General features: G+C 48.6%; 1 protein-coding gene across 3 annotated transcripts in view; it reads right to left on the bottom strand.

The window, feature by feature from the left end:
* Nucleotides 1-12,273, bottom strand: part of TPK1 (thiamin pyrophosphokinase 1) — a 1,261,698-nt gene that overhangs the window by 252,009 nt on the left and 997,416 nt on the right. For all 3 annotated transcript variants that reach the window (XM_085631548.1, XM_085631547.1, XM_085631549.1), the window contains one exon: nucleotides 7,746-7,857. In XM_085631548.1, coding sequence (XP_085487674.1) covers nucleotides 7,746-7,857 — 112 coding nt within the window. The remainder of the gene's footprint in view (nucleotides 1-7,745; nucleotides 7,858-12,273) is intronic.

Below are 12,273 nucleotides of genomic sequence, written 5' to 3'. Positions count from 1 at the left end.
CGAAATTTGGCAACACGCACAGCAGACGAGTTCAGATCCCTAATGGAGCCTTGATCTCTTTTACCTTTCACAGCCCAAATCGCGCCGCTTTCCTTTCTGCATCACTTACATCATGAGAGTCAATCCTTATGTTCTGGCAGATGCACTGGGCTCGTGAGTCTCTCACTTCGGGCTGCTATTGGCTCAGTCTTTCGTCGGCTTCCAAGGAGAAGGCGTACAGCACACACTGGGCAGTAAAATGTCCTATTCAGCTGTTCCCGGGGTCCTTGCTGGCAGAGGTGCAGCAGACCATAGCCCAACACCCGCTCTGTGGTAGTAAACATCTCATCCCACCATGACCGGGTGCCGGGTACTGGCTACACTGGCTGGGGAAAAGTTGCATGCAGCAGGTCGCCGGGACTGGCTTTGCCTCTCTTGCGTTGTGGCATCCACAGCGTCCTGCAACAAACTCTCGTTACCTCTCTGGCCTCAGTCCACGGGAGCTGTTATCAGGAGCTGAAATAGAGAGACCCCTGATCCCTGTTTTACCAGCTGTTGGCAACGTTTGGTGCCAAACACGCACTGCAGTAGTGACAGCCATGACACCTAGCACTGCATAGGCAAGACTCAAGACTGCCTGTGAGGCAACTGAACGAAGGTCAAGCACAATTCCTTCACTTTCACTAATACCACATAAAACTGTCAACCTGAACTTAAAATGTCTGCTAATTGGGCCCAACCCCTGCCCCGTTATCCAATAACACAGACCATTGGGTTAATACACATACTACAGAACTCAGCATGCGACGTGAAGCTTGGGGTTTGTCATGTAGAGGAGGCTAACTGAGCATTTCATACTTCTCAGGTTGATGACTGCGCTCCGCCTATCCTTTAACAAGCACTGGCATAGCCAATAGGTCTCGCTTTTGGGACCTTATAAGTATTTAGTTATGCAGGACAATATCCTTGGTGCAACAAAATCAACTGTTGCATGGCTAAACACTTATAAGGTCCCAATGGCGAGACCTATTGGCTATGCCAATGCTTGTTTTCTAATTGCCATGACCATGGTACTTTTGGATCGAAGCGGATTCCCAGATTATCAAAGGTAGCTTGCTGGACCAACAGCGTTCTGCTGATTACAAAGTTTCTTCTCAGTTTGCTCCTTGAGGTCCCCTTCATCTTTGAGAATGCTTACCACTACCTTTCCGTACCTTTCAGTAGTCCTCAAAAAGTAATGTAATTCAGTCGCAAAATATTATATATATCACTGAGAATCGGTATTTGGAAGGGACGCCCTAAGATGCCCCTTCCAAATACATATTCGCAAACCCAACCAGCGATCCTGTAGAATCGCGGGTTGGTGTTTGTGAATCGGGCCATTTGCGACCTCCAAAAACGCTTCGTACTTCTCGCCCAAAATACCCGGATCAATATGTGTGGACCGGTGCTACTCTTTCAGAGTCAACCTAAAGTTACTTCTCACCTTGCGACCTTAAAGAAACACTTGAAAATGCAACTCTAGGAGGAGGAGGAGCCTAGCGCGCAACCAAGATGGCCGCGTAGGTGCGAGGCTCCCGAGGACCTCCGCGACCTCCTACATTTATCCTGTCTTCATCCTGATTCGGTTGAGGGGACTGTGTTGGTGAACCTGAGCCGAGGTGGTACCCGTTTTCCGTATTTCAATCGGACCCCGTGTGCCGTGATGGGCATCGATTGAAGTTTGCGGCCTGCTCCTCTCCTGACCCCGGACTTGAGTTGGGGGGTGATCCAGTGGAGAAGTGAATAACAACGGCGGGACGAGCCTGGCGAGACGCGTACCCCACACTTTCACTTTCGCTTTTGAGCCCTCTTGCCATTGTCGCGAGTGGGATCACGGCCCTTCTGTGTGTGGTGGTTGGCTCGCTGGGGGACCCTGCCTGCCCTGCGGGGACCTGCTCCGCCTTTCTGAGGCGACCTCTGGGGCCCTTGGCCTCGATTGTTCGCTCTCCGCGGTAGGACTCGTGGGTGTACGGGATACAGGACAATGGCGACGAAGCAGGATGGAGAGAGGCCGAAGGCCAAATCGACCCGGCGTGGCGCTGCAACTCAAGCCAACATTATGGATCGCTACACCCTACCGAAGGGTTCTCCCGGCGGGTCGCATAAGTCTCCTGAGTGCCCCGCGGATGCCCCGGATTTGCCGACGGATCTGACTTTGCAGGACGTCATGGGCGCCATCGCGGAGATGAAGACCTCGGTGGGTCAACAATTTGATACCCTGGCGCACAAACTCGACGCGGTTCTCATCGATGTTAACCTTGTCAGGGCAGATCTTTCCAAGACAAATGACAGGGTGGATTCTTTGGCCCACACCGCGTCGGGCCTCACGACTGAGGTGGCGGCCCTCCAGACGGAGGTACGTCGGCTCCGGCAGGCCAGTGCGCTCACGGATCGGCGACTGGAGGATTCCGAGAGTCGGGCCCGGAGGAACAACGTTCGCATTATCGGGGTGCCTGAGGGACTGGAGGATTCGGCGGCGGATCTCTTTGTGGAGGACCTGATTTCTAATCGTCTGCAGCCTCGAGGTTTGAGTAAATTCTTTGCGGTGGAGAGGGCCCATAGAGTTCCTGGTGGCAAGCCGAAGGTCGGAGCTCCCCCGCGGCCTCTTATTGCCCGTATCTTCAACTTTCGGGACAGGGATGTGATTTTACAAGCTTCTAGAGTGCAGGGGCCGCTTAAGCTGGAGAACGTGGAGGTGAACTTCTATCCTGACTTTACGCAAGCGGTCCAGAAGCAGAGGCTGGGTTTCATGGGCGTCAAGCGGCGGCTCCGAGATATGAACTTGAAATACGCCATGCTTTTCCCGGCCAGGCTGCGTGTGGAGTCCGAGGGTCGCTCTCATTTCTTTGACCGTCCGGAGACGGCCGGGGACTGGTTGGACACTTTGCCTAGGGGACATGATCGAGAGGGTGTGGGGGCCGCGGGAGGAGAGTGCCCACTGGACCGGGCCAGCGGTATTGACACTGGGGCTAATTCCTGATGATGCCACTTTTCGGCTGTGCTCAGGGTTTCTTGACTGTCGTGCTTTGCTCCCCCTCCCGTGGAGGTTGTGGTGTGTCTCGAGGGGGTTCTCTTTCCTCCTCTAGGGGTCTTTGTAGTTTAGTTCATGCAGGGGCGACAGGCACACTGCAAGTTGGGGGGGCTGTTTGGGCTCATGCAGGGGTGCAGGGAGGGGGGAGTTTTGTTTGGTATGTTGGGTTGGGGTTGGGTATTGTTTGTTTGTACCACAAGGCAGACATATTGTTGTGTTCTATTCAAGGTGCTCTCTGGGAGGGGACTGATTGGTTTTGGCTGTGATGGGGGGTAGGGGACTGAGACTTCTTTCCTGGAATGTTAACGGACTGGGGGACAGGATAAAACGGGGGGTGGTCCTGCAGTTTTTAAAACGGATTTCACCTGATATTGTGTTCTTGCAAGAAACACACCTTATTGGTAATTCCTTCTGTGCTATGAATAGGCGGGGCTATCGCCTTGTGGCCCATTCGGGCTTCACCTCTGGTTCGAGGGGTGTGGGCATTATGGTTAAAACCTCGCTCCCGTTGGAGGTTGACGAGGTGCTCCATGATGACAGGGGGCGATATACGGCTCTGGTGGGTAGATGGGAGGGTAAAGTAGTTGTTTTGGTTTCTGTTTATGTCCCGCCGGGGTTGCAGACGACTACTTTTGCTGATTTGGGGCGCCTTCTTCTTGGGCTGCCGGAGGGGATCCTAGTGGTTGGTGGGGATTTTAATACTGTGGTCTCCGGAACTGAGGATAGTCACCCACCCAGGGATCTCCCCCGGGCCCAAACTTGGTTGTCTGGCCTCTTAGATACCCTGGGTTGTTGGCGGCTAAAACATCCTGCGCAGGTACAATACACCTTTCATTCCGGGGCTCATGGTAGTCTTTCGAGACTTGATTATGTTCTGATGCCAGCAGCACAGGCGGGGAGGGTCGGGGAGGTGCGGCATCTTGCTTGGGGTATTTCAGACCACTCCCCGCTCTTGTTGCACTTTGATATTGTCCCGGGGATGGAGGGGAGGGTGGTCCCGATCAACCCCTGGTACCTGCGTAATCCCGCAATTCGCGCAGATTTGATTAAATCCCTTGAGCAATATTTTGGAGATAATGTGGGATCAGTGTCGTCTGCTGTTTCTCTGTGGGAGGCGTTCAAAACGGTACTCCGGGGGGAAGCCCTGTCCCTCATTTCCCATTCCAAGAGGTGTGAGCGGGAGGAGGTGACCCGTATCGAGTCTGAGATAACTGAGTTGGAGGGTGACCTGGATTGTGGTGTCACGGACGACAAACTGCATGCTCTCAGGATCAAACAAGCGGACTACAAGGCCCTAGTCACCGAAGCGGCCAGGGGCCTGAGTAGGGACGAGCAGGGGCAACTGTATGATATGGGTGATAAAGCTGGAAAACTGATCGCGTGGCTGGATAAAAAGGAGAGAGCGAGTCGAGTTGTTCCGCTGGTTGAGAGAGTGGAGGGTGTGTATGTTACTGATCCGGGTGAAATTGTTGATTGCTTCGCAGAGTATTTTCGCGGGGTGTATTCCCCGGTATCTTCTCGCTCGGAAGAGGATTCCCGCGACCTGCTTAAAGATATTGCGTTGCCTTCCCTCTCGGAGGAGGATAAATCGTTGATGGACGCGACTCCGACGTCTGAGGAGATCGCCCTGGCCATACGTTCAGTCGCCTCTGGCAAGGCCATGGGTCCTAATGGCCTTCCCATTGAATTGTACAAATTGCGGCCGGATACATTGGCGCCGCATCTTCGTGATATGTTCCTCGCGGCCCGGGCGGCGGGTTCCCTCCCACTGGACCAGCATCTAGCCACTATTGTGGTTATTCACAAGGAGGGGAGGCCGCGTGATCGGGTCACTTCTTATGGGCCCATTTCGCTTTTGAATGCGGAACCGAAAATTTTGGCCAAGGTGCTGGCTAATCGGCTGGTCAGCGTGGTGTGCGATCTGATCCATCAGGACCAGTCCGGTTTTATCCCTCATCGCAACACCGTGCTTAACCTGCGGCGTCTGCATGGGGTGCTCTCGAGGGTTCCGTTCATACGTGAGCCAGCCATTTTGGCGTCCCTGGACGCCACTATGGCATTCGACACGCTTGAGTGGCCATATATCTGGGCGACGCTGGAGAAGTTTGGGTTTGGCCCGGGATTCATTGGCTGGGTGAAATTGTTGTATTCCGGACCGCTAGCCCAGGTGGTGGTGAATGGTAGAGTGTCGGCTCCTTTTGAATTGGGTAGGGGCACGCGACAGGGTTGCCCGCTGTCGCCTCTCCTCTTTGCGCTCGCCTTGGAGCCCCTGGCGGAGTGGCTGCGGTGGCACCCTTCGATTTGTGGTCTCCGATGGACTCCTGAGTATGAGGATCGAGTCTCTCTCTACGCGGACGATATTCTTTTGTATCTTGCTTCCCCGCGTGAATCGTTGATTGTGTTAGTGGATGTGCCGTATTCCTTTGGCCGGAACTCAGGCCTAGTCATCAACTGGGCTAAGTCCTGTGTATATGTCCTCTCAGGGGAGGCTCCTATCCTCCCGCGGGGTTGTCCTATCCAGGTTGCTCAACAGGGATTTAAGTATCTGGGTATTTTTATTACCCTGGACTCTGCGGCCCGATACACACAGAACCTACTCCCCCCCCCTCCAACGTTTGAAGGCGGATGTGGCGCGTTGGAGGCGCTTACCGCTCTCGCCGCTCGGCCGGGCGGCGCTGTTTAAGAGGATGTCGTTGCCACGGTTTTTATATGCCTTACAAAACACGATGGATGTCGTTCCGGCTAGTTACTTTCGGGAGGTGGAGGGTCTGCAACGCCAACTGTTTTGGGATGGGAGGCCGCGGATCGCCCTCGCGAAGCTGACGCTCCCGTGGTACGATGGGGGGGTCGCCCTCCCCGACATCAAACGTTATTACTGGGCCTCCCAGCTGGCTGCGATAAACCACGGGCTTTATGGGCCCGCCCTTGATCCGGCTTTTGAAATGGACAAATTGTTGTTGCCGGGTGGCGACTACAATCGTGCGCTCTACTCTAGATCGCTCGACGCACGTTTGACGGGTCCGACACGGGTCGCGGTACGGGTGTGGCATGCGGCAAACTCGGCGATGGGGTGGAAAGATCGGTTGACCCGGGCGACGCCACTGTATGCCTCTGAGCGACTGGGTTGTTTGTGGACGACGAAAGGCTTCGAGAAGTGGGACACGATTGGCATTAGCAGGGTGGGCGATCTTTGGACGAAGGGGGGATTTAAAACGTTTGATGTGCTGAAAGCGGAATACCAGTTGCATGACAGGGAGTACTTCCGGTATGTACAGGTTCGCCACGCGTTGTCTTCCGTGTTCCCGGAGGTCGCGTCCATCCCAGAGTGCTCCCCTTTGGAAGATAGAGTGCTAGACGGGCATGTACCGGATGGCACTATCTCATTGATCTATAAAAAGCTCATCAACGATCGCTCGGGACTGCTGGCCGCCCTCCGTGAGGCATGGGTCGCTGATGGATTGGAGCTGGACGACGAGGATTGGGTATCTGCGGTGGCCTCCCCGAAAGAGGTGGCCATACCGGCCCGCCTTCGTTTCGTCCAGCTCAAAATACTCCACAGGGTTTACGTTACGGGACCGGGCCTGATGCGTATGGGATATGCGGTGGATGGGATGTGTAAGCGTGGTTGTGGCATGTTAGGGACCTTCCTCCACATTTTGTGGGAATGTCCGGAGGTGACTCGATTCTGGCGTGGTGTGCATGCGGTGTTGCAAGCGGTCACGCATGTTGCGCTGTTCCCCGAGGCTAGGAGGTGTCTGTTGAATGTGTGGGAGCCGACTGATTACACGGTGACGCAAACGTGGTGGGTGACATTGGGATATATGGTGGCCAAGCGTGACATAGCACAATTGTGGGGCTCCCAGAGGTCACCCACGATTTCGGTATGGAAGGAAAATATGGATTGGTGTATGTTCCGAGAAAAGGTTGTGTATGTGGCGAGAGGTAAGCCTGGGAAATGGGTAAAGGTGTGGGGCCCCTGGAACTCCTATCGCGGCGGGATCTGTACCCCGCAACTGACGCGCGACTTGGAGGCGGCCCTGTCTCCCTAGTCTGCACATTCTCTTGATTCTGTGTTATCGTGACCACTTTGTTTCTGCCCCTGCCCTTCCCCCCCTCCTATTCTTGTAGGTTGGTAGAGCCCTCCCGAGGGGAGCACATACTGTTGCCTAGACTTTTGCCGCCTTGTGGGTTTGTTTTTCGTTTTTCATTTAAAATGAAACCGCCATTTGGGATGTTTGGGCAATGTGGCCGCAAATGATATTTTTGATCTGTGGGACTTTTTACTGCTTGCTGCTTGTGTTTATGAATGTGTTTCATGGTCTCACTGTCTACTAGCGGCCGGCCTGAACGTTGTAGGCCCATACTTGTATATCTCTTGAACTCTGTATTAAAGGTTTCCCAAAAAAAAAAAAAAAAAAAAAAAAAAAAAAAAAAGAAAATGCAACTCTACAAACTTGGTTTCTCAAAGCTATTGTACTTGTCTGGACTTGGAAGTATGATATCCCTACTGCTCTGAAGTTATTTCACAGCACGTTACTCTACACAAACTAAATACATATATAGAACCATTATGTTATGCTATAACATTTCTGAAGTAATGCTTATGTCTCTAGAGTCGTCCCGGTGCTAGCTGAGCACTGAAAAACAAAAAGCTATCACATGTTGAAGCAATGCAACCAGCCCAACTACTTACTGAGATTCCATTTTAGTCCTGTTGTTGTTACTCTGTTACAGGGACTCCCAATAGGTATTAGGCCACACCATTTACCTTCTTTCCCGGTAGCTACATGCAGAACATGTTTTCCCTAAAAAAGAACAAACAATCCAGAAGTTAGGAGAATAAATCATCTTTATAATTTATAAAATGCAAAGGCTATCTCAATAATACATGCTGTTTTTAATGTATGCTCAGTTATTATATCGGGTCCTGAAAAGTCATCACAATGAGACTTTTTACGCCATAATCAGACATTTGAAGGTTAGAAAATTGATTGCAGATAAAGCATAGAAAAAATAGTAGAAAATATCTGCAACTGAAATTAATTTTTTTCTCCAACTTTGATTTTATTATGTTTTTTTTAGTAACAAAAGTACAGCAACTAGACTTATTCATTCATTCATTCTAACACACTCAGAAACAGAATTGCATCAAGTTTATATGCACACTAAAGCCATGTGGACGCCCTCTTTAGCTGTCAAGGGAGGAAGCCCTAGGGCCCGATTCACAACATGTTTGATGTGAGTGGATTGTCTTGTAGTACTTCAGGTGACCAATGGAATTCAGGATTACTATAAGAGTACGTCACATTGAAAAATTTGAATTGGGCTGTAGTCTTTAAGATATGGCAATATGTACTTTATTATCAGGCTTGTCAGGCATTGTGATGCAAATGAGAAAAACCAAGGACCCCCTGAACAATGGATAGTTCAATTCCTAGGACAGGGACTTGAATAGTAATGACAAAAACTCCTAGGCAATATCAATAAAGTAAACAAATTACACAATATCTATGACAATAAGAAGACCAAAGAAGACAGAAAAAATATGTTCAAATTTGTTACTATTTTAATAATTTCTTCTCATATTATTTAAACAAATTATATTTATACAAAATATCTAAAAAATGAAACAATATTTAACACATTACATTTAATCAATATTTATAAATAAAAAGTTAAAAAGTGGCAATATCTTTATTAACTCGACGTGCGTTTCGGCGTATACAACGCCTTCTTCAGGAAAGCCACACAATTATAGATCCCGTTTCAAGGTGATGAGTTCCTAGTGATTAAAACTTGCAACTCCATAGTTGGTGGATGTCTTTAATTCTAATAAATGGCTGATTAAAATGCAATGCACCGGATGTGCAACGATGTCTTATTAATTTTAAAATCAACAGTTTCACGAAAAGGTCTGATGTCTGGTTGTCAAACATGCTTCGTATAGGTATATTGGAAAAGCGGTCTGGTCCTACTTAATGTTAAATTCAGTGAAATGATATTCTGGAAAGCCACTTGCAATAGAAGAAATTCAACGAAGAAACTGGAACAAGCACTGGATATGTGATAGTGTTCCAAATATGTAGCTCAATAAGCATACACAGTAAAGGACTTATCTGATAAAAGGAGGCTTCAAGTAGGACCAGGCTAAGAATGGCTGCCGGCGACGCCTTCGGAAAAGAGTATTGTGATGCATACATGACGTCTACATATGTGTATACATTAAGGCTTTTGAGCTGATTCATAAACATTTCCAACCTAAAAAAATGAATGATTTATGAGTCCCAAAATGATTCATATATGCCACAGAGGAAGGCAAGCACATTTTTTGAGATGCCAAACTCAGTTACTGTGACAAAACATAGGCGGTTAACATTAACTGAACCAGGACTTCAAGCTAGGATTGATATTTCAGAACATAATTTAACAGAGGCAATGATTGTGATGTCTCTGCCTCTGCAGGCTGCCACCCGGTGTAACAGAAAGCTTCTTATCATATGTGAACCGCTGACCCCAAAGAAAAAGTTATTTACCTATGGTAGTTACATAATTCTCCCACAGATTTCTAACCTTATGAATATCTCTCCTTGCGTCAGACTGGCCTGGAAACCTTTCCAAAGCAACTGTAATCCAGCGTTACAAGGTAGGGCCACACATCTTTAACTGTGGCTCTGTCTGTTGGGTGTGATGACATCAGAGAACATTGAGTTCCAACTGGCATGCTGGTGTCAGTTCCTAGTACTTTTCCACACCAAACCGAGGCATGTGGAGAGCAAACAAGAGAGATGTAAATGTAAATGTGACTTCTAAAGCGCAAACTCATGCCCTAGGGCGTCTTGGCGCTATTGAAGTCTGATTAAGCTGTGGCCATGTCGTTTTCGGATCAGGCAGATGTGCAGATGTCTTCTACTCCTGTATGAAAAGCCAGGTCTTCAAGGCTTTTCTAAAGGAAAGTAGGGAGGGAGTAGTTTTTAGTGTCAGTGGGAGATTATTCCAGAGTACGGAAGTGGCCCTAAAAAAGCTCTTTCCACTCCAGGTGGCTTTCCTAAATGGTGGGACAATCAGGTTCCTAGCAGAGCCTGATCGAAGTGTCCTCGCTGGGATGTACCATTTAAATTTCTTTTTGAAATTGTCTGGCCCGAGTCCATGCAGTGATTTATAGGCCATGCAGAGAGCTTTGAAACTACATCGTTGCTTGACTGGCAACCAGTGTAATTTCCTAATAGTTCTTCTGGCTGACTCACATTTCGGAATTTAAAAAGGAAGCGAGCCGCAGTGTTTTGCAGTGTCTGAAGCTTTTTCACAAGACCCATTGCAAGCGTAAGATACAAACTATTGGAATAGTCAATCCTCGTGAGGATCAATGACATTGTAACTGTTTTTAGTAGTTCAGGGGGCAGAAATGTTCTATCTTTTTTATTAGCCTTAGGGAGCAAAAAGCGGGCAAAGTTATTTTATTTTCAGTTCCTTGTCTACCAAGAAGCCTAAATGTCTTACTTTGTTTGAGGGTTCTGGTAGTGAATCTAGCTCAGATGGCCACCAGTCCGGTGTCCAGAAGGAAGGATTTTTGCCAAAAATGATAACTTCAGTTTTTTGGGCGTTCAACTTAAGGCAGTTGCAATCCATCCAGTTGTTCACTTTACTCATACATGAGCTGAAGGCCGCACCCAAATTGCTTTCTGGATTTGCCAGTGATACCACAATTTGGGTGTCATCGGCATACGAGACCAGGGAGAAGCCAGACTTTTGAATAATGGATGCAAGTGTTGTAATGTAACGATTAAACAGAGTTGGGCTCAGTGCCGGGCCCTGGGGAACTCCACAAGGCAAGGAAAAGGGCCAGAGACAAACTGACCCATCTTCACGTTGCTTTGTCTATTTGCCAGGAAAGATTGCAAGAGATCAAAAGCTGTTCCCTCTATCCCCAGCCTGGGCATACTGTCAGCCAAGATCTCATGGCTGAACGTATGAAAAGCTGCAGAGTGATCCAACTGGATAAATGCAGCTGTCCCATCCCTATCAAGTACTTCTTGAATGTCCTCTGTTGCTATCACCAGAGCAGATTCGGTGCTGTGGTGTTTTCTAAAACCATGTAGTGCGTCATCTAGCAAAGAGTTTTCCTCTAAGTATTCTGATAGTTGTTGGCTTATTACTTTTTCTACCAGCTTGGCGGCGAAAGGAAGTCTTGATATTGGTCGGTAGTTATTTGGGTCCTGGGTGTATAAATTGTCTTTTTTTAGTAGAGAGAGAGAGAGAGAGATCGAGGCCTGTTTCCAATGAAAGAGAAAATATCCTCCTGCAAAAATGTTCTCAAAAATCTGCCCTAGATTTTGTGCTTCTTGAGCAGGAATCATGGGCATGATATTGGGGGGACAAGGGTCTTGTGGCGCCCCCGATTTGATAAGTGGGATTAACTCTATGAGTTGTTCTTCTGATGGGACCTTAAAGGAGGAAAGACTGATTTGTTTTTGCCCGTCCAGTTAAGACCTGTTCCTTCTGATGATTGCCTGCTCTACGGTGTAGTGAATTTATTAAAGATATTAGTCACTTTTTCTTGAAAAAAGCCCGTCAGTGTGTTGCAGAACTCTTGATTTGTTTCTGCATTATTGGAGCTGGCTGGTGTTGTCAAGTTTTTTATCGCTTAGAAATGAGTCATGTTTGCATCAGAGACGGCTTTTATGGGCTAATTTGGTTTTATAAATGTTTTCTCCTCCACATCGTAATCTTTCCTCCATTTTTGTTCTTGTCTACGACAGTCCTGCCTTAATAGTCTGAGGTTTTCATTGTACCAGGGCTGGGATATTTTTTTTACATGTGGTTTTTTGAATTCTTGGAGCAACTCAGTCCAGTGCAGAGTTAAGCCAGAATGCAAAATTCGCGACTCTGTGCTCCAAATTGTGCCCTGGTTGCCAGAGGCCAGCGACAATGGCATCTCCCAGTTCGGCTGGACGTATTTTATGCCATGCTCTATTTGAGGTGTGTTGCGTAATATTTCTAGTCATGGTAGATTTTTTGGTCTTTATCTGCCGGTTGACCACCCAGTGGTCTGACCAAGTCAAGGGGAGAGATGGAAGTAGCAGGATGTCAGAATGATTGGAAAAACTCCCATCTAACATGTGCCCAGCCCTATGCGTTTGGCCTTTGGTGACTATAGGCAGTCCAAATGCATTCATAGTGTCAACCAATTTTTGAGAGTCTGGATCGGTTTCCTTTTCCAGATG

The sequence above is a fragment of the Triturus cristatus genome, chromosome 10, assembly GCF_964204655.1.
Source record: "Triturus cristatus chromosome 10, aTriCri1.1, whole genome shotgun sequence".
Classification (NCBI taxonomy): domain Eukaryota; kingdom Metazoa; phylum Chordata; class Amphibia; order Caudata; family Salamandridae; genus Triturus; species Triturus cristatus.
The sequence above is the reverse complement of the archived record's forward strand: the minus strand, read 5'-3'. Positions and strand labels throughout refer to the sequence as shown.